This window comes from Megalops cyprinoides, chromosome 19 (genome assembly GCF_013368585.1).
Source record: "Megalops cyprinoides isolate fMegCyp1 chromosome 19, fMegCyp1.pri, whole genome shotgun sequence".
NCBI classification, from domain to species: domain Eukaryota; kingdom Metazoa; phylum Chordata; class Actinopteri; order Elopiformes; family Megalopidae; genus Megalops; species Megalops cyprinoides.
The window spans coordinates 13,378,940-13,402,403 of NC_050601.1; the positions used below are offsets into that span (position 1 = coordinate 13,378,940).

Here is a 23,464-nt window from a genome sequence, read left to right on the forward strand (position 1 = left end):
AAAATGATCAAGTTAATGGTGTGTTAAAGCTATTGCACAGGCAAGACGGAGCTACTGGACCAGTTTGGAAATGATTGCAAAATGGCAAACCGCCATGGCAAGGCATGTGGTTGATGCGATATTACTGAGTGACTTTCCTGATGCCTTTCAGGAACAGGGTGCTCCTGTCTCTGCCAGATCTGCAGTTCTGGAGAGGAACCACACATCAGCTGCAATTAACCTGAGGCACATTCCATCAGCGTCGTATGTGTCTTTGAGGCAATGGTGTTGTACTTGCTGGCTGACCCAAGTGCTGTAATGTTAGGTTCAGGAAATTGAAGCTAGACTTCAAATGGCTCAAATTCAATGCCATTCACATCTTTCCTCCAAGCCAACAGCACATCATGGTAATCGTTACAAGCAGGTCTTTTAAAAACGTTGAAACCCAGTAAGGACTGGAAAATTACAATACATATTTCATATGCTGACCTTATCCAGAGAAGCATATGTGGGTCACAGATGATAATGTCCTGATATTGTCCTGTGGTCACATTCTACAAAGCATCCCATCATAACAATGCAGGGACAGTAGAAGATTCAATGGAGAAAACTGAGAAGAAGAAAATAACTTAGTGAGTGGTGGTGCACACAGTAGTTGGTTGAAAACCCTGACCAGTGGAGACTGGACCTCTGATGCAGTGGAAGGGAGAGGTAGCACACAGAGAAGACATTAGCACAGACTCTGGAGAAAGCAGCAACTGGCTCGAATAGAGAAGGCAATGCAGCAAGTGAGGCACACGCAATGAGTAAAGAAGGCTAGAACTTTAACATAGCTTTCAAGTCAGGAATAGCAGAAAAATCATCATTGGCTGCTGGATGACTCCTGAACCTATTCACTTATAAAATGTAAAGGAGGGGAAGAGTAAGCATTAAATTTGTTTTACATTTTTTTCTTTTCTCAGATATTTTTCCTGAATTTCAATGACTGCCAAGCACATGATGTTGTGTTAGTATTGTTAAAAAAAACCTTACAGCTCCTGAAAGCACTTACTCAAAGTTACATGGTTAGATTGGATCTGGGTCTGAATTTCAGGATAAAATTATTGGCTTCCAACTGCATCATCTGGTGTCGTCGTATCCGTTCACAGATTACCAGTATCAAGCGCATCCCCAAGACGTCCTAAGGCATAAGTCTCGCGTTGCGCTTGGCAGATGGAGGGGAATGATACAGGGATGACTGTCTGCAGATGTCCAGGGTATTTGGGATATGGTGAAACTAGGGCACTGTTCTTTGCAGGTGTTTACCACTGTTGAGGTAGTGAACTCATGGGATGCAATCATGCTAAGATTGAAGCAGACATTCAGGTTGGATATCAGGAAACCTGGTCTAATCTTGGCAGAAACTGACTGAACTTCTTGTGTATGTCACAGTGGTGCTGTTCAACCCCTAAAGGACTGTGTTTATATAATATGTTATTCTTATTTGGCAGTCTGTATGTGTTTATATCTGTAATGCAGATAGTAATATGCGTTTATCACTAAAATAACCTTCATCTTAATGCACATGGTGCGGATGTAATTAGATGAAACACAGCAGCAAATGGAGTATTATTGATTCACACAGGCCCAGCTAGCTTCACTCTTAGTGTTGTGCTCATTTCTGTATTTACAGGAGTCCAGTGTGGTCTGAGGCTGTCTGTGGTGTACTACATTGCAGTAATTACACCATCACCATGGTTAATGTATCCTTGTGCTGTCACCATGCTGCTGTTAAATTGAACTGCAGGGGCATCAAAGCCATTCCTATCTCTGTAGCTGATTGTGTTCTTATTAATGAAATAATCAGTTCTGTTCAGGTTTGGTGATATAATTTCATCTACTGTGACCATATAATAATAGAATTCCTATTGTTATGCTTGTTTTTTTTTTCAATATTTAATTGGCAAGTCCTGTATGAGGAGTTGGTTTGGTGAATGGACATTGGGATTTTTGTATATTCCCAGTAAGGATTCTCTGAACCATCTTGATCTCTACTGATTGCCTTTCTGTGGGTCCCCATCACTATATCTGACAAAAAAGAGGATAAAAAGCCTGAATCAAAACAACAGGAGGACAGCTGTTCAGGGATCAGTCACCAGCAACACATACATCATGCAGGATAGAGTTGAGATTAGACTAGATGCATGAGCGTCCAATGCCTGTAGCAACATTTTTGAGTTCTTTTTGGAAATGGAGAGACAACTGAGTATTATAGATGGTAACAATCTGCGCATGTACATTGAGATGATGTCTGAGTCACACATCAGTGTCTCCCAGTTGCTAATGAAAATTCTCTTGTAGCAATACCAGAAGGACTGCGCAGTGCCTTTGTAACAAACTGCTGCAGTTAAACCTGACCATATGTTTGTTAAATTACAGCAAATGCCATTATACCTCTCACAACCTGCTGTCTTCCCCTTTTTACCAGAGGACTAGACAGAGAACCCCCAACAGCAACCTTTATGTTTTATATATAGCACAGGAGTCTGTACACACAAACAAGCAAAGATACACAGTCTACAACTTATTACTCAATTTAAGAAAAAAATTACTTTCTTTCTCTCTCTCTCTCTCTCTTTCTGTCTCTCTCTCTCTCTCTATCTTTGTCTCTCTGTCTCTGTCTCTTTCTTTTTCTGACTTTCTCTCTGTCTCTGTCTCTTTCTCTGACATTCTGTCTGTCTGTCTCTCTCTGTCTCTGTCTCTCTCTCTCTTTGTCTGTCTGTCTCTCTCTCTCTTTATCTTTCTCTCTCTCTGTCTCTCTCTCTCTCTGTCTCTGTCTCTTTGTCTGACATTCTGTCTCTCTGTCTCTCTCTCTGTCTCTGTCTCTTTCTCTGACATTCTGTCTGTCTCTCTCTGTCTCTGTCTCTCTCTCTCTTTGTCTGTCTGTCTCTCTGTCTCTCTCTCTCTGTCTCTCTGTCTCTCTCAGATGAGCAGTAAGCGCTCCAGCAGTTTCAGGAGGGCCATTGCCAACGGGCGGCGCACGCTGCAGAGGGACATCCTGCTGGATGAAGCCGGCCTGGGCGTCTACAAGCGCTTCGTGCGCTACGTGGCCTACGAAATCCTGCCCTGTGAGACGGACCGGCGCTGGTACTTCCACCAGAGCCGCCTGTGCCCGCCGCCCGTCTTCATGGCCGTCATCACTGTTGTGCAGGTGAGGGACCTGGATCCTTTCCTGCCGGTAAGAGGAGGTATGCTGGGGCCCCCAAAACAACACTGAAGGGTCATGTTGATTAACATTTAATTGGTCAAACAGCAGCTACTGCACAATCAGCATAATTGCTGAAAAATTATGTTGCTGAGGTATTGTTTTTAACTACTGAAAACATAATTCTAGATCAGTCAATGTGGGGGCTTAAACTCTTTTAGCTGCAGAGAATTGTCTGCCTCATATTCTTCCATTTACATCCTTAGATTTAAAAGGTGACAACAAAAACAACAGTAAGAGCCACATGGATGTTTTGTCGCTGTCTGTGCACCCCATCATGCTTTCAGCCAGTCACTGGAGCAGGAGACTCGTAAGAAGTCAATGTTTCAGAAGCAGAACATGAAACAAATAACCCCAAAGAGCTTGTCAAGAAGACTGTAGTATAAATAATTCTGGCAAAGCAGATCCTTGGGCTTCACTAATTATGATATTCTAGTGAGACCCTTTCAACAATTAGCGAGTGAAAATGAATTAGTGTGAAGTTAATGGGGGATAACTCTACCCACAGCTAGCAGAGAGCTACCAAGTTGAGACTAACTTATCATATTACTGCCACATTTAGTAAAGTATTAGGGCACTGTACTAGTACACCTTATAGTACTCTATAGTATCTAGCTGCATATACATAATACAAGGCTACGCCTTTAGTACCAGGACATTAAGTGCTGTTTTCTGGAAAAGTATCAGTAGGCACATACATTTATCAGATATTTGTGTATTTCCTGGGGCTTGAAATAAAATTCATGGTTTCAGGAAAAAGTAAGTACTTCAGAATGAACCCCAGGAAAGTGTTTACTGTGGCTGGATGTTTATGCACAGAACCACACTCTTGTGCTTTTTCTACTGATCTTTGTTTGCTAAGTCTGTCATCAGTGCGTCTGGGGAGCTGAACTCTATTTAGAGTCTATTTTGGTTCTCTCATGATAGATACAGATGCATAATTCAATCGATTCTCTATGTTTGTCTGGAAACATTCAGATCATTTCCAGCCTGACAGATGCGCGCTGTCGTTGGTATATGATAAAGCGGAACCCCACTGGTTCTGCATTTACGGTCCTGCCTGTGTCGCGATGCCTTCCGTCTCTCATCCCTCTCGGTGTTTGTTCGTTGTGTCTCTGTGCCCAGATCATCGTGTTCCTCTGCTACGGCATCATGCTGAACAAGTGGGTGCTGCAGACCTACCAGCCGGAGTTCATGAAGAGCCCGCTGGTGTACCACCCCGGCCACCGGGCGCAGGTGTGGCGCTTCTTCAGCTACATGTTCATGCACGTCGGGTAAGAGACCACACTCTCCACGACTCATCAGCAGTTCCGACACGGTGATGATGTCAGAACAGGTCTTACACACTTCACATCATTATGGTACCGCAATTATCCGTCTTTTTTTCTTACAAGTAGCTAAGACGTCAACACAAATGACAAATAAATATGAAACGCACACACAGATGACTATTCATCAGGTTAAAGCAGACAGGGGCAATTCATCAGGCTGTTTGTAAATGCAAACAAGATGACTCATAGCTCAACAAAACAGTTCTGTACAGATGATATTGGTAAGCAAATAACCCTGGACAGTATTGTGCTCAGAAGAGCTATAAACGCTAAAGGGGGAGTCAGTGTTATCGTTGGATTATACCTGGGGGACTGATCTGAGAGTATGGAGGGGTCAGTGACCTGTGCTGTTTGTTTTTGCGGCCCCCTACAGGCTGGAGCAGCTGGGCTTTAACGCACTGCTGCAGCTGATGATTGGGGTCCCCCTGGAGATGGTGCACGGCATTCTACGCATCAGCTTGCTGTACATGGCTGGGGTGGTGGCCGGTGAGTCACAAGCGCGGGCCACCCTGACTCTCTCTCATTCCCGACCCTGCGTGTCTGTGAGCAACAGTTACATCCAAATTAGCATCCAAAGAAAGCCATTGTCCGGATGCAGACAACGGACAAATACAATACAGACAAAATGCAGAGCGCAGCTCAAAGGGTGCGGCAGTGTAGCATAGTGGTAAGGATTTGTAACCGAAAGGTTGCCAGTGCAATTCCCTGCTGGGGCATTGCTGCTGTACTCTTGGGCAAGGTACTTAACCCACAATTGCCTCAATAGATATCCAGCTGTATAAATGGATAACATTGTAAAAAAAAAACTATAACCGTTGTAAGTTGCTCTGGATAAGAACGTCTGCTAAATGACAATAATGTAATGTAATGCAACCACGGTACATTCCCAGAGACTGCTGGGAAGTGTAGTGCATGAGCTTTTCCCCCAAACTCTTAGTCCACAAGTGGAGCAGATACTGAGAACACCTGTCAAAACCATGGCAGCAAACATGGCCGATTAAGTGTCCCGACTGGAGTATCTGCTTTTATTAAACATTAAAGGCGGCGTGCTACCTCCTGCCTTCTTCATCAACACGCCCGGTGCAGCGATTTGATATTCCTTCTGCTTAGCCCTTTCTGCCATGTCTTTCTGATCTGGCTGCTTGTTTCAAGGCAGGTATCACTTGATAAGATCATAAGGGACAAGTTTGAAATTGTTCTTGTGTTTTTTCATTGTACTTCTGATTAACATGAGAAGATGACATTCAGACTGAGAAATGCATTCACTTTCTAATCCAACATTGTGTCCTTCTCTGGGTGCAATAATATTTCTATGCCTTTGATAATAGGCATTCTTAATAATAAGAAATCTAATAACATTTGTCTGGGAAAGCTTAAAATCAACCTATGAAATCACAAAAAACGAAGCACTCACTGACATTCTGTGCTCATAATAAATTGGACTCATTTATTGAGAGAGTAGAAATCTACTAGAGAGCTCGCAATGAATTGGACTCATTTATTGAGAGTAAGAATCTGCTATAGAAATCTCCAGTCTGTTTGATCCTGATACTGGTTTTCCTTGATTTGGAGGAGAGGAGAGAGGCTGTGTTCCACACAGGAGGGAAATAAGTCATATTGCAAGAAAGGAGGGGGGTTGTATGTGACCAGCAAAGCGTTGTGGGGATAGGGCTCTGCTGTGCAGAGAGGTCCCAGTGGGCGTGAGGGAGAAGGGCTTTGAGCTTTGACTGTAAGGGGGAATTTTAGGGATGCAGCACTGCCATGTCTCCCACCCCTGACTAACATCACCTCAGCAGACAGTCAGCTGCAGTGTGGTAAACAGGAAGGGGCTACCTGCCTAAAAACTACAGGGAAAAGGTTCATTTCAGTTTGTTTTGGAAATGAACACTTGTTATGATATGTAGCAGCACCAGCAGGTGGCACAGCAGTTTCTGTTATACACCATTACATAAGTGACAGTCTTTGTATGTGTAGTTGTCATGAGGATCTATGTCTAGTAATGAAAAGACTGTTCTGTTCAGAAATAAAGAAGCCATTTTTGCTTATATGAGCCTGATTACCTCAATACAACACCAATTAATGGGAATCTAAGGGCATGTTTAAAGAAACATTACACATTCTGTAGGTTTAATATGGACCTGGTTCTTGATTTGTAAATAATGTATATTTAATCTTCTGTACAAAAATTAAGGTCAACCATTTTGGTAAATTTTATGTCATGCTAAGTGAGAAAACTTGCTCTGCCCATTTAAGATCAGGATGGACTGCAGTGTGGAAATTGAAATGCAGGAACTTGTTTCTCGTCATAAACATTAGCTGGCGCTGGATGAAACTGGGACTGTTCGAGAGACCAGAGAGGCTCGATATGATGAAAATTAGATAGTATTTTTGGAAGGTGCTTATTTAAATTAGTCAGAGCTCTTTGGTCTGGTCATCTTCACTGTCATTAATATGAAGTGCCATTTGGAAATGTGATGCTCTTGTCAGACTTGTCACAAATGCACGGAGAGCATGATGAGGGGGCTGAGGGCAAAATAACTGTCAGTAAGTGCATGAACAGATATGATTGGCTCGGGCCTTGCCGCACGTTCAGTCAAACCGCAGATTCAAGGAGTTCGAATGTCATTGGACTTGGATTTTTTTGTAAATGTTATCTGACAGTTCTAAGCAATGCACAGAAGACAATGTTTCCCAGTCTAAGTGATCAAATTTGTTGCACCTTGAAACTAAAGAGACCTGGAGATTGAGTTTTACCTGCCTGGTGATTTTGTCCAAGCCAATGGAAACGTATTGAAGCCTGACTGATACATTAGCATGAGTGGCAGGTGTAATGAGAGGCAATAAGATGGCCCTTATTCCTTTGTTTCAGGATGCTGACCACCCCATCCTGCTCTGAGGATGATCCTGAAACATGAGCACTGTTCAGACCCACCTCTGAGCCTCCACAGGTGTTCATACATTTCAATCCACAGCACTCCCGCTGCATTTAGCGTCTGCTAAATGCCAAGTGCCAATAATAATGTCCAAACTTTTTTGACTGGTACTGCACAGGAGTGGCTGGGTTCTTCCTCTCCTCCCTTAGTGTGTTTGATTGATGGCGGTAATGTAAGCCTTGCCCTCGGGCAACTATTACTGCACCAGATTTGCTGTGGTGGTTCCTCCCTGCGCTGGAAAGTGAATCTCATGAGGTGGATCTCAGGATGCTGTAGTTGTGCTGGCTCTTGTTTGCTCGGTCAGCCGTGCACTTATTGCCTCACATTTATACAGGTTATGGGTCCATCAGTCACCCGCTGCTGCATCCTGGTTTCCCTGACACACGGCTGACAGTGTCACGCGCGGCAGTCAGAGGGAGACCTCACAGAGGCTGTGAGCCCTGTCTGCCTGTCAGCTTCTTCTAGGACAGACAGCATGAAGTATAATGGGCACATAACTATCAGCTGTGGCTGGAGAGGTTGATGGCTCTGTATCACAGGCGGCACTTCAAAATGCATCACCAGCAGTTGGCGTCAGGAGAAGGACAGGAATCTAGAAAGGCTATTCTCATCCTACCAGTTTTTCAGCTTTCAGTTGGGATTCAGTCGTGATTCATTTGGGTACCCCCTGAGAGAACGCTTGTGCCTTGGGCACTAGTTAGTATGTTGTTTGTGTCAACTGACTCTCCAAGTATTTTCAGACACATGTTGCATGTAGAGTCCTTTGTTTCAGGACTGCCGGTGTGATATATTGTAAGACTGTAATGAATATTGCAGTCTTGGTGTGTTTGGTAGGTAGTGTAGGTAGGTGTCATCACTACAATTTGAGCCTTTCTGGATCCGTATCTCCTTTTCACCAATTTGTAAACATTCTCTGCTCTTTTGATTTTGGTTTGAATGCATCCCTCGCCTAAGGATTACTAAATTGTAACAAGACAACACAAAATGTCTTCCTTGCGAGTATTGATCAGGGACACATCCAGTGACTTGTGCTCTTAATTGAAAAGTCCCACATGTGTTGTAATGCGCTCTAGTGCCAAGGTGGAGCTTCAATTATTAAATGCAACACGTGGTGTATGGTGCAATTTGTCTTTATGTTCAGATGATAGGGGGTGTCCCTTTTAATGCTTGCGAGAGCAATATTATATGCAGAGGACAAAGTGTACAGCCCACAGATCAGTAGATTATTTAATGAGACATGATTTTCCTTTATTTGTAAAATGCAGATTTAATAATGACTGTTATCCAGCATTTAGCCTGTGTATTTTAATATTGTGGTTTTGTGTCCTGGGTCCACATTTTATGATATCCAGTTATAGATATAGATTGTTTAATCTTTAGATTCGGAGGAACTGCATTGATTTTCCAGGCCCACGGCACTTCTGAGGGTATGTAGGTCATTTATTTCCTGTCTTCTGAAGTCTTTCAGGTCCACCACTGTGTTATTTTGGTAGCCTATTATCCGCTTTCCCTTGCAAGCTGAGAAACGTATTATCTCAGTAGTATCACTCTTTCTAAAATGGAATCCTTCTGAGCAGTGCAGGGACAGTTTAAGCTGTCATCTCCGTGTGTAATGACACCGGAATGGAGCACCGGAGACCCATCTATATGGCCAGAGTGACTGCAATGTTTACAGAATCACTCAGCAGTCTCTTATTTTGAATTCTTCAAATGAAAACAACGAAAGGATCTATACTTATTACTGCTTTAAAGGGCTTTAAGGGGATTTTTGTAGCTTTTCATATTCGGCTTTCTTCACACTGCTGACTCTAGAAAATTGTTTGTCCTCAATTACTTTTCCAAAGTTGACCAAAAGAAGAGTAGAAACCAATGAACAAAAGCTGACATGCAGACATATGCATAAATGCATGCAAACACATGTGCACGCACACACACACACACCCACACAAACTGCCAACAGCAACTGTCAAATGAACTCAAAGCAGATAAAGAAGAAAGGAAAATTATAGCTTGAGAGAAAATCATTTCAGCGTTTAAAGTCTCCTCAATGTGAAATGTATTGTTGCCATCACACTGTTTAACTGCACAGTGTCAGTGTGTGTGTCTCTGGAGACCGGAGATGAGGAAGCACAGGCACAGTACAGTAGCATGAGGGGTATTTTTAAAGCTTGCTGGATGTTTTCCCTATTTTTGTTTCACCTGGGGCTTTTACAGATTTAGACAAACCACATTTTTAAGTGTTTGAACAAGATTTTTTTTCATATTTTTCCCCTGAGATATTCTTCCCATTTCTGCATGAAGCTGATGAATAGTGCACTCAAATCCTTTTCAGCAATCATTTATCTTTCTTCAGTTATAGCACCCCATCCAAGTCGTACCTCTGAATCCCCACAAAACTTCCCTTACTCTCCCTAGGCTTCTGCTCTTCTTCCCCCATTCTTCCACCGTACAGTCGCTCAACTTCCACTAATCTGCCAGTTTTCTTGAACATTGCTCCCTTATTCCCCCTTTTTTTTAACCATGTTTCCCCGGTAATTCCTGCAGATGTAATTTTCCTGTGGTTCCTCTATACTCGTTGCACAGTTCCCTCATTATTTTGCCTGTATGTCAGGTTTCCCTCATGCTTCTCCCATTTGTCTGCCCCTTGCTTCCAGCAGGGTGATGCCTGCAATGGGACGTGTTGGCCCTCCAAAGATAGCAACATATGTCGTTATGTCCCAGCTGGTGGGAGGGAGTCAGGGCCAGTGCTGTGAGGATCAGTGGTGCTGGTAGGAGGAAAGGGTGGTGCAGGAAGGTGGAGAGAGAGCAGTCGGTTCTGGAAAGCAGACAGAAATCAGTCACTGATGTAGAAGAATTCTCAAGTTAATGCAAGGGTCTGGGAGGCTGAATTCCTTGGAATCACAGCAGCTGTGATGAATCCTGTTAAAGGACAAGAGAAAAGGAGAGAGTTGAAAAGACAGTGGATGGCCCTAGGTGTGTTCCATGGGCTGCCTACAATTGTCAGCTCTGTTAAAGATCTTTAGGAAATATCCAGTTAGAGAATGAATTTTTCTGCATTCGCCAGAAATTAAAATGGAAATACCTCCAAATTACCTGCTACTCATAATGTGTGTGATGTGTGTATGTGTATATATGCGTGTCTGTGTGTGTGTTTGTACATGATTTAAGGCAGAATGAATTGGTATCAGACCTAGTGGTGTATGCACGGTCACCTTGAAACCGCATAAGGAATCTGTGTAATTATGGTAATGCGGCAGTCTGCACACCGCTGCTGTTGAAAGGGCTATTCAGAGGCTGGCTGTGCAGCTTGTGGCGCAACAATGTACTGGGCAAGTGTGGGGGTTTGATGAGTAACGTCTCACACCCAGAGTCCTTTTCCGTCCCTTCCCTTCCCTTCTGACGCTGCCCCTCCCGGTGACCGCATCCCTAAATCAGGCCGGGCAGGGGAGCGCTGTGTCCGGTGATGCCTGATCCAGCACCGGTGCGGGGATCTCTAAAACGCATACAGGGCTGTAAATCCCCAGCTGGCAGCGGGGAGCCTGCAGGGGTGCAATTACAGCCCCATTCAGCCAAGATGGATGGCAAGCACACCCTCCCCCAGCTCCCTGTGCAGAGTGAAGGAGCCACCACAGCTCATCTCTGTGGATCAGGGCCCTGCTCTTACTGTCTCTGTGTAGCACAGTGCAGTGTGTGTGTGTGTGTGTGTGTGTGTGTGTGTGCGCATACAGTAGCAGTCAAAGGTTTAGACACACCTACTCATAGAAGGGTTTTTCTTTATCTTCACAGTTTTCCACATTTTAGAATAATAATAACGGCATCAGAACTATGAAGTAACACAAATGGTGTTATACAGTGACCAAAAAAGCGTTATCTTATATCTTATATTTTGGATTCTCCAAAGTAGCCAAAAAATATTTTTTGGAAGGAAGTTCATACATAGGCATCAACTTCACTATTTATATTAGTCCAAGAAATAAATTTTGAGAATTTAAGCATAAGTTTTTGGGTCAAAATGTCTTTGAATGCATGGTACCCATTTTCTTAATCAGGTGTGTCCAAACTTTTGACTGGAACTGTACATTTTGTAATACCTTCCTGGGTAAGCTGTTGCATGTCTCCTTAAAGGGCCAGAGATCAGAGGGGAGTCACATAGAACAGGTGTATGCCAGCTGTGCTGCTAACCCTGTCCAGCACTATGTGAATTGACCACAATTTTGTTTAAGCTTGCCCTCATACAACATATCCGGCTGGCTTGTGATCAATCTATTTTAACAGGTTTTCCCATAAATGAAGGGAAAGGTTTCACTTTCTGTCTCCGTGTGCAAGTTGTAAAGTTATCGCAGCTAGAGCTGAGACCTGTGATGTTGTGGGGCCTGCAGCAAAGTGTTTGTGTGTCAAGGTGACAGTAAGAGTAAGTTGGTTAAAATGAAAAATTCAGTGTACTGTTAAGAGTCAAAATGTTGTTTTTTTCAGTGACCCTCAGGGAATACCAGTTTTATTGTTCAAAAATGTTTTGGCAAAGTCATTCTTGGATAGGGGGGAGTCTCAAATAAATATAGGGAGGATTGAATAAACACAATGTCAAGTTACAATACATGATCTGTTGTCACATTTGGCATTCAGTGGAGGTAGCTATCAGAGGACATGTGATAGTTGTTAAGCGATAAATGCTCAACAGCATCCAGCAATCAAGTGCATTTAAAATTCCAAATTTTTTCTGCACTCCCATAATCAGAGATTCACCCACACGCATTCTGCACCCTCCGCAAGCAATGCACCTACATTTAAATTCCACACGTTGCCAGCAAAATTCAGCAGGCATCCTTCTCCAGACAGTCCAGCATCGATCCAGACTATAGTGTGTAGATATGAAGTCAGTGCTCTTTTATAATGCGCTCCTGGGTAAACACTGAGACTCAGGCAAAAAACAGAATTGTTTATGTGGGTGTGATTCCGGCGGGCCTCAGATGTAATTCCATTTGCTCTCGGCTCTGTGGTGGGGGTCTGTGGCTGCTCGTTGGAAAGGGAGCGCGGAGAGTTGGGCCTTGAGGAGCATATTGATTTTTCCGCTGACCGCAGTGCACCCGGAGTACGTAAATATTATCATATTTCCTCTCCGCCGGCAATCGGAGCATTGTGTTTTTTAATGAAAGCCACTGCAAAGGAGCAAGGTCAAGGAGTTTTGCCTGGTAGGGCTCAAGAGCTGGGTGTCTGTGTAAAATGATCATCCCTGCTGTGCCCTGTGGTCACTAACCTGATCAGTGATGATTAACGGGAAAGAAGCCAGAGTCCAAATATGAACATCAATATCAATTCCCTTGTTTATATCGCATCCTGTTGTAGTGATTTTTTCTCATTATGAACTTCAAGCTGTTTAGGGATATGTGTGGCCTCTATCACACGAATCCTGCTGTGACTTGCAGTATGTCTTGCAACAGTGCTGCAAATATGTCTGTGAATAAAGCTAAGCTGGCTTTGTTGGTGTGGTTGCAGTTGCGGCCAGTGGACGGGTCTAGGTGTGTAAAGCCTTGCTCCTGCGAATAGAAACACTCCCCAGAGAAAATCATCATCAGAGACCAGTTCCTATAAGGACAAGTAAGTAGGAGCTGTGGTGCGCTGGAGAGAGAGAGCAGAGAATTGGGGGGTTCATGCTGTACGCCGTAGAACAACCAGTTACACCCCATTGTTCACGCTCCCACGATCACACTGTCAGACCCTGCAGTCACCTGTGATGGATTGAGATGTTTACAGATTATGGTAATGATAGTATAATGCAGTAATAACATTAGATGTACCAGGAAAGTGGTGTATGTGAGGCTCATAAATCTCCTGTCTCCTTCTATGTATACCTGAACAGCTCCCCCAGTGGAGACTTTGATGAACTACTGTAAATCAACTTGTATGAGAAGCTCCATGATCTCACATGAAACACGGGTATCTCCTTCTCATTCCACCAACTATCTATCTACTATACTATAAGGTCACCATAAAAAAATTGTGTGTGTGTGTGTGTGTCTGTCTGTCTGTCTGTGTGTATACACTGTTCTATTTCCCTTCTGTCTTAATGATATGTGTCTATGAGTGTGCTGTGATGAACAAAAGACCTTTCTTGTCAGGGTCATCCCCCAAAAGATGGATAAAAATGCATTGGGCAGAATGGGATGTGTCTGAAGGAAATAAATCACTCTGGGGAAAAAGGGAAGGAGATGTTTCCTCGCTTCCCTTTATCTCCCCAGATACAGTGGAATCTGGAATGGAATGATCTGCTCTTCCATTTTAAACATAAGCCCAACTGCGGGGGCCATTCCTCACCCGACAGCCTCTCACACCTCATGATGAGTTTGAGAGTGCGTGTGGAAAGGGCAGTGATGAAATGAGCTCTGAATTTATAACCCTCACAGCAGGGAATGCGGGAGATGTGCCGGCCGTGACCTTTGAACCTTTGCCATTTGGCCTTTGGGATGGACTATAAAGCCGTGTAATGGGGTCAGGAGGTTGTCCGTCCCTCTCCCTGAAGACTAGTCTGAAGGTCACCGTCCTCCTCACCGGTTTGACCTGAGTATAAGAGGGTGAAGTCATTCTGACTCATGACGCTTTTTGTCTGAGAGTCACTGAGAGGCCTGAGACATTTTAATAGGCTGCACTGGGATTTAATTGAGAATACCATAGGCATTAATCATACTCCAAGCCCCATGCGGAGGGAAATAACTCTGAGATGTAGAATGAAACAAATGAACAAATTGGTCCTCTCCAGCTTTGACCGCAGGTCAGTGCTGAAAGACAGATGCTTTCTTGGCCATGTGGCTCTCTTGGTTCAACAGAAGTACATATTACTGTATTACATCAAAATGACAAGCTGCCAATTACGGTAGCAAATGATTACCCTGTTCCTTTCATCCAAATTGCTGAGCCATTGAAGAACTTTATGGTAAGATGAATAAACTCTAGGTGACTTTTGCCCCTCCCTGTATAATGTGCTCCAATTATGCTTCCTTGGAGGTGTCGTGTGAAAGGTATGATAGAGAGTAGAATGCAATCAAATGATGTCCCTGGACATTTTGGCTTCCTTTTCTCTCAATGAGCCTTTCAATCAATGTCAATGAATGGCATTGAGTGAAATAAGTGAGACAGACAAGGTGTCCTTAACTTTGAGAGACTAATTCAGACAAGGGTTCCTTTTTTAGTTTCTTACACACGTTTTGGTGTTTGAGAGTCAATGACATGAAAAAAAAACGTTTAGTGAGACAACTCTCGCTTTAATACATTATATAAAATTAGGAACAAATGACACTGTGGGTCAATGCCAGTTTGCCTGGAATCCTGCCAGAGCCCCAATACAAATATATCAACTTTTTAAAATTATGTCAGTCCAGGACCTGTTCTCAGCCACCATGCAATGTCCAGTTCAAAGGGGGATGACAAAGTACTATAATGCTCTCTTCAAAATAAGTCAGATCAAGCACTTTCCCCCTTGTTTTTGCCAAGAGAACCAACTTACACTATGAGAGACTGCTGACAGAAGCAGATAGCTGTGCAAGAACAGCAGTTTTCCTATATCCTGAATAGATCTTTCTGAGGTCAGAATACACAAACCAAGCATGCTCCAGCTGATTCACCGCTTGTAATGTCATAAGGTGCATATCAAAGGGTGGAAAACTGGAATAGGAACTGAAGAATCAAACTACTCAAATATTGATTCAACTATCAAAGAGGATTTTATCAGGTGTATTGTTTGGGAATTTAGTTTCTAGGATGGTATTTATCATGATTCCAGTCTTAACCCTGTATGTGCTGTATGCTGTACTGTGAGTTACACCGTGTTTTCCATGCTTGCATGCACATCATGGCTTAGAATACCCAGATCACATAAATTGTATAAAAGCCTTTGACAAGTGTCCAAAGCTACTATGACAAACCCTTTCAATTGGGATGAACAGCAAGCTAAAGCAAGAAAACTCTTGCTTGGATTCAGTCTGCATTTTCCCTCTGACACTATTAAATACACATTTGACTTTTTTCTTCCAAAACACTTTTCATTTCAGTGATCACAAAAATGAATAATGATAATTGAACCCAAGGCATTTTTTGAAATATGTAAATATTCATTTGGCCTTTCTCAGTGCAGTGTGGGTATGCGAAAATGTGTGTGTGTGTGTGTGTGTGTGTGTGTGTGTGCACGTGCATGCGCATGTGTGTGCATGCGTGTGTGTGTGTGTGTGAATGTGTATAACTGATACCCATAGAGTCCTCTGTATTACACTGTTCTGGAAGCTTGCTTTAGTGTCAGGAAGTGATGATGGGTGGCACAGACTGAGACCATGCTGGCACTGTAGCAGCTGTGTTTATAGGAGTGATAAGTTAACTTTGTGGTCGGATTTTAGCTAATGTGATTCATTTGACTGATACTATTGACTTGAGGCTACCTCTAGAAGGACTGCTTCAAGAATATCTCAAGCTTCATAACTTTACTCAATAGGGGCAGCTTTATGTTTCATTTTAGGCATCTTATAAGACATTGTAGTCCCATTGCTGGATATATTCAGAATTTGATTACCCATGACTCATAGCAAGTAGAATGATAGGCGTCTAATTTATTCAGTTGAGCTATATCAAATACTTCTATAAAAAGATTGTGCATAATTATGTAGACCATGTCAGATGGCAGAGGTACTGTTAAAGGTTGCCAATAATTATATTCTAATATCTCAATAAGTTACAGTAAAGGTTAATGAAAACCTCATGAAAAGTAATAACATTCTTTTCTTGTGCTAATTTGTTGAACACTATGAATACCACATTCAGCCATGAATAGACAATGAAAAAATGAGCACATTAGTCATATCTGATTTACTTGTTATAATGATCAATGTTCATAATATCTAGTCTAGGTATTTAACTGTAGGCTATGACAGGCTGATGAATATCTTTGCTATGGTTGTGTACTGTTATGTTATTGTTACTATTTTGGATTGCTACAACCAATACACAGGGAAAATATCCAAGTGTTACATTCTATAAAAAGAATTCACATCTGATGAATTCACAGACTTCCTTTTACATGATCAATATCTGCAATGTACTTTGCATTAAAATGTGTTCAAATGAAGCTATTGTTTTTACATACTTGATCATTTGGCATTGAATCAGTCCTCATTGAGTCGCTCTGATGACATCAGAAAGCTATGGCCTGTTAAATTGTATGAAATGCCTACCATGAGAAAATATCTCTCATAAAGTACTGTTGTGTGTGTTCCTACATTATTGAGAGAAATGGGGGGGGGGGGTATATATCTCATCTCCATGGCAATCTCAGTTGTAGAAATCAACAGGAGGATGTGGAGGATGTGCCAAAGGCAATGATACACTCTAGCAAAATCATATAAAATCATTTCCAAGTTCATCATATCTTTAGCACCTCATTAACTGGCACACACCCCCCTCCTTTTTCATGTGATAGGGTACTGTCTGATTAATTTACTTGTTAACCAATCAGGGAAATGCATGCCTAGAAATTCTGTGTGTTTTGACCGTTTATTTATGTGTCTCTAGGATGTCCATTATGATCATTCCCAGATTAAACATCAACATCCCACAGCTCTGTCATGAAAGCAGCTTTCTGTGGCAAAGAAGGCCCTGGGGTCTATAGTCCTAGTCAGGAAATTCATATGCAGGCAATTCAATGACAATAGTACATTTAAACAAAAGGTATCAGCAATTGCAGAGTTCTATAGAAGGCCAGAAGTAATATGAGTGTTGTTCAAACAATATGAAATTTTAAGCAGTTTTACTAGCATCTATTAAATGCCATGAAACTAGATTTCATGTATATGCAGCTTAAGAACTTTGAAAGAACTACAGTTTGAAGGAAGTTTCAAAGAAAAATGTTACACATTTTAATGCCATAATCCACACATTCTGAATGTTTCTTCATAATCACATAATCATAAGTGTGTTTCATAAATTCTCTCAAATTATATCAGACTTCTTGATGTACACATCATGCTTTAAGATTATAAGGCATTATTTAAATGAAGTGAGGATTGGTGAGCATTCTAAAAAAAGCTCTTCAGGGTACATTTGTAACTAACTCCACTCAGCTGCTGAGTGTGCAATAACCCATGATTAAAATATTGCCATCTCACTGCCCCTATTCTACCACCAGGTACTCCTGCATTCAAGTCCTGACAGAGGAAATTTAAGCCTCAATTCCAGAAAAGCACTGTCCGTTCAAAAGTTCGGTGACACAAAGTGTTTTTGAACAATCAGAGGAGGAGTGGTTATAAGCCTGCTTAGCATTGCCTGATTGGGTCACAAGGAGAGAGCTGCCCACACCTAGGGTGGAGGTGTCATCTCCCTTCTTACATTCGGTGTATGGTGGCAGTGTAGCAGAGGGGCAAGGAGCAGGACTTGTAACCAAAAGGTTACTGGTTCCATTCCCTGTTTAGGCACTGCTGTTGTACCCTTGGGAAAGGTACTTAACTCAGAATTGCCTCAGTAAATACCCAGCTGTATAAAAGGGTAACATGCAACTAAAATTGTAACCTGTGTAAGTCAGTCTGGATAAGACTGTCAGCTAAATGCCAGTAAATACTAGTTAAACTGACTGAGCCCCTCATCTGAGTATAAACCTCATCAGTTTCTCTGTGCGCCTCACTGCAGGCGCTGTGCCCGAGCTTCGATCCCCCACGAGGCAGAATGACAGAGGGACCAACAAATCCACAGCGCAGGCTGTAGGCGTAGAAGGAGATCAATGGCACTCCATCTGCTTGCTGCTGCCTCAGCTCCTATCTGTGAGAGTGATGTCAAGGGGCTTAAGTTAATGCACAAACACCATGGTGGCATGATGGAAAGATGACGCTGTCCCACGGCACACGTACCAAAGGACTGAATGCACGTGTGAGCTCACAGCATGGTTCAATTTCACTATTGGAAGTTAAATCAGACTTGGAAAACCACCCGAAAACATTGAGGTTCGGAGAGGACTGAATTTGTGATCACATGTGCCAGAAAGCAGCGCCGGCCTTTGGAAGATGTTGTGTTGACACATTTCCAGCAGCTGTTGAACTCAATGGGCATCTGTTTGTCAGTGTTACCAGGAAGCTACCCCACTTGGGGAACAGTAGATTGCTGTTACAGATTAGGAGATTAGTAACCATTTGTCATGTAAACACAGCCATTTTAATGTTGCCTTTTTCACTTCACAAGGCTCATTAAGGGAGCTGTGAAACCTCATATTAAACCTCTAGCATTGCTGGCACAATAAGTTCATTTTTTGCTAGCAGTTCCTGCTGTATGGGTCATGATGACCCTGGAGAGTGCCTGCTAACTGGAACCTGTTTTTAGCAGCTCAGGCAAGATACTGAGAGCACCACCTCTAGGGCTGGAGGCCATCAGACCAGACAGTTCAGGGAACAGAGAGAGCATCCATTAAAGCCTTTTCATGTAGACCTGGGATCAGACTTACTGAGAGAAAAATAAATGCATGCAGGATATTTTACATTAATTTCTTACTCCTGTACATCTTTCAGATCTGATGCTGTTGTTGTTAGATGAACTTCTTGAAGGCCTCTGTAAGACAAAAAAAAAAAATTTCCTTCCTTCTTGTCTCAGCCCAATACCAATACCCCCCCCCCCCCCCAACACACACACACACACACACACACCCCTTCCAACTATCACCTTAAGCCCAGCAGTTCCTGGGTCAGCGTTGCCATGGAAACAGAAGGGTGGGCAGGGCGTGTTTCTTCATTAAGCAAATATATATGGCACAGAACTGATAAATGCCGTCCACTAATGCCCCCATCTCTAAGCACCTCAAGGTATCTGGGCACATTAAATTAAATAGCAGTTTTACCTTAGTCTTTCCCCTATACATTATTTAGCAAGGAGAGAAGCGATCTTTGCTCAGTCTGCCTTTGAAAAAGGGGTTCTCATAAAAAGAGGGCTTATATAGATACGTATTAAAAGGGATCTTTCTTTCAGTCCCTGGAGGCCAGCGGTTTTAAATTCTGAGCAAATTCCCACCTCCTCAGCCAAATGTTTCTCCACTGCCGCCCGAGCAGGCTGGGATACTGTGACAGGACAAGGATGGATGTGAGAGCTTTGTTCTGGAGAAATCTCTCATCTGAAAGAGAGCACAGCAGTAACCCTGTCCTCACAAGGTGTGGTCAGCATCCTGCCCTTCCACTCCACTCATACTCAGTCTAATTCATCTAAACTGTCCGTCTGTCACCAGCACGAAATATTGCTTCTCCAAAACAACTAGCAGGATGTTAGTAAAGGTTACACTGCTGTCTTCTGTCAAGCACAGTCAGCAGGACCGTGAAATGCGAAACACTGCAAATGTGTCACATGTCATTGGGGGCTGTATTCCTGTATTCTTTCATCTTTATTTTGGCCAAGCGTTTGTAAGAAAATCTGTCTGTCTGAGAACTTCAGGAGTTGCTCATGCATTTACAATTTCAGATCAAAGGTGCTGTTCATTATTTGCCGCTGTGCTTCTTTGTGTGTATTTGAGGTGGCTTGCAGAGGAACTTTCAGGGGTATGTATGTCCATGTGCGCCATGTCTTATTAGGTCAGCGCATGCATGGTGGTGCACTGTGAGTGACTGAATCTTTTTTCTCCCCCCCCCAACAAAGTGATGTTTCTTCAGAAGTAGAATTTGCAGGGACATCAATGACATCTTCTGGAGGCTGTTCCATATTTCATGCCGAGAGAAGATGCACAGACACGCTTTCAAGTCCCCAAGTCAACAAATGACTTAAAAGTTAATGCGATCAACAGAGGCTCCGGGGGGGGGGCCTTGTAAATATTGCATTGCTGGGGTGCGAAGGTGATTAAGGACCCTGTGGATCTGATTTATGCCTTAAACACATTTTGACGCAAATTCCCTGCTAGCTGGTAAACCTGGGTTCGGGGGAGGGGGAGGGGGGGTTAGAGAGGATCAGTCTAGATGAGACAGGTTTCTCCTTCAGTAGGAAATTGAGGATCAGTGTTGTGGAACTTGGAATGCTGAACTGAACCAAGGTAATAGCTCATTTGTCATAGGGTCTAGCCTGCGGTGTAGCCCTTGTTTCGCCCTTTCCATTTCAGGCCACAGAACAGCACCACGAGGCAGGCCTGAGAATGTGCTGCAAACGGTCACTCCAAAAAAAATATATGAACAGTGCTGCAACCAAATGGGAGATATCTGATGCTACTTTGTGACAGCACTTAACCGCATCAATGTAAACTGGGGAGTCAGGGTAAAATGATGAGTGTTGTTCAGATTCAGGTCCTCTGAAGGCTTCAAAGGTGGTTGCCCTCTTGTGGGGTTCTGTGCTTTGGAGGCTCTGAGACTTCGTGTTCTGTCCTTCACAGCATGTAGATGACACACAGCAAACCTTCTCAGTTTCAGCCTTGTCTCAATCGACAGGAAGTGCTCTGGGCAGCATTCAGACCACGGTCCTTGTTTGAGCTGTGTCACTTGGAAACCTCTGAAATCTGCTCTTAGTCTGCCACCACCTCTCCTCACAAAGCGGGGTGTTTTTTCCTCTAAAGATTTACTTCAGTACACTGCACAGTTAAACTGTAATAGATAAACACTTAGAAAAGAAAGTTGTAGCTTTTGGCAAATAACACTCTGTATAAGACTCTATACAAGTTTAGGAGATATTTTACATGAAAGCCTACATTCACATAACTTAGAGGAACCGGGAAAATTCTTTGATTAATCTTGTCACCTCTGATACCAGAGGAGAGTCATGACACTGACTATAATAAATGAAATGCTTTTCTCCTGCTGCTCTGGAAAGAGTGCTCACAGAGTGACTGCAAAAAAGGAAAGAGCCTTGAATCCGTGCAAGTCTGCCACCATAACTGAGACCACTGAAAAAGCAAATGCCATAAAGATTGTATGCAACACTTTCTAATGCAGTGACACTGTGGAAGTGTACAGCTAAACCACCTTTTGCTGTATTTAACTCCAGCAGTTACGCAATCAGTAAAGGCCAGAGCCCCGTTATTGCCAGACTATGATTATCCAAATAATAATAATCACAAACAGTCTTGTTTTAAAGGGATGATACAAGCTTGGTTGTCTTATCACCTGTGCGCCTCATTAACGTAAGCTAAGAAGTAGTCTGAAGTCTGAAGTTATGGGTAATTAAGGAACGTGTTTTGACAGGCATTATTGCATTATGTATCTGTTCAGCAGACATAATTTTCCAAGATAACTAGCACAAGTTACATTTTCTAATCTGGCCAGTTATGCAGATGAATATTTGTCAGAACATTGAGGCTAAATGCATTGCTTAAGGGGTATTAGAACACTGAGTCCCACCCAGGGACTGCTGTGTCTCATCAGACAAAATTGCTGAATTACTGTTCAGATAATTTTCTTGTCTTTTTTGTATCTGTGTGTATATTGATATCCTGGGGAAAAAAGTTACAAGCCATTCAACAGAGGAAGGTGTGGTGTGGAATCTGACCCCTCTCTCTCCCCCTCTCTCCCCCTCTCCCTCTCTCTCTCTCTCTCTCTCTCTCTCTCTCTCTCTCTCTCTCTATCCCTCCCCACACAGGCTCACTGACGGTCTCTCTCTTTCCCTCCCCACACAGGCTCACTGACGGTGTCTATCACAGACATGAGAGCTCCGGTGGTGGGAGGCTCCGGCGGAGTCTACGCTCTGTGCTCCGCGCATCTGGCCAACGTCGTCATGGTAACGGCCGCCATTATGGCTGCTATTGTTATCGCAGTTATCAGTATTAATGGAGGGGGAAATGTCAGGCCTTTCCAGGGGAGAGCTCCCACAGCGAGCCGCTCATCCTGTGCCAGGCTGCTGCTGCTGCTGCTGCTCCTCATCCGAATGGACCTGTCTGATTGCATTTGCTAATTCCTGCATCAGGGAAAGGGAAAAAAAAGTGTTATGATGATCTTTGCTTAGTAACTAAAGAGAACAACATTCACCGCTGACGTTAAGACTGTGCGAGGCCCCTGATTGATTGCTCTCATTGCAATGGTAATGGCGTCATTTGCAGTTGGCTCAGGCTTGTATTAGGCATAATGCGATGCTAGTGAGGAGGTATGAACGCTATATATCTGAATAATGCTCGGTGCCACATTCAGCTAAGGCGCTTTGTTTCACTCACTGCAATATGCTATGGCAGTAGTAATGCGCAAGGCCTTTTTCAGCTTTTCAAGTCTCATCAGTATACAAACAGCTGTTGCTAAAGTTGGCTTTTTGCTAAATATGTCAGGAAAACGTCTTGTGAAAATGAGTGAAAAGGGCTTTTAGTTGCGAAGTCTCTGAAAGTTCCCTGTGAGATTTAAAAGCCGAGGGGGTGCTGGAACAGATCACCTGGCAGGGTGCAGCCCAAAAAAAAGCCCAAAGGTTGTTACCAGAGGGTTTATCCATTTCCTATATGCCTTTGTGTGTCTTTGTTTGTGTCTGTCATGTGTGTGTCCGTCGGATGCCAAGAGTGTGCGCACGAGACCCAGTATGTGTGGCTTATCCATAGAAATAGAGTGCCAGGTGTCTCTCGAAAAATACATTTTCTAATCTCAGTGGGACTACCTGGGTAAGTAAATGACAGTGTCAATAAATAAAATAAATAAAAACGCCAAATATGACACAATTGGCTCTCAGAGTGTAAAAACTGTGAGCAGTAATCAGCTCATTCCCCTATAGATATGTCTCCTGGACCCTGGCTTTACTGGAAACCATGGGTTGGAAAACAAAGGCCTTAGTGCCACAGTTCTGGAGTCTGCACATACATCTTACACCCAGATGGGAGTTCAGTGGTATAAGTTGGAAAACATGGAAGTATTAGGATTTTAATTGCTTGCACAGCCATATACAGCATTTTAACCTGCCCTTTTCAGACAGTGGTACAGCAAATATGTATTTATGACCTCCATGATTTTTACAGCGTACTTTGGTACAGAGATTATACCTAAAAAGCACTTTCTGCTGAAATAAGAGGGTGTGGTTTTGCAGTG

General features: G+C 43.0%; 1 protein-coding gene across 3 annotated transcripts in view; it reads left to right on the forward strand.

Annotated features, from left to right (window-relative positions):
* LOC118795087 (rhomboid-related protein 1) overlaps nt 1-23,464 on the forward strand; it is a 42,351-nt gene that overhangs the window by 16,493 nt on the left and 2,394 nt on the right. For 2 of the 3 annotated variants that reach the window (XM_036553445.1, XM_036553444.1), the window contains 4 exons: nt 2,945-3,169; nt 4,349-4,497; nt 4,928-5,040; nt 22,084-22,184. In XM_036553445.1, the coding sequence (XP_036409338.1) occupies nt 2,945-3,169; nt 4,349-4,497; nt 4,928-5,040; nt 22,084-22,184 (588 nt within the window). The remainder of the gene's footprint in view (nt 1-2,944; nt 3,170-4,348; nt 4,498-4,927; nt 5,041-22,083; nt 22,185-23,464) is intronic. The other variant, XM_036553447.1, reaches the window with a different exon arrangement.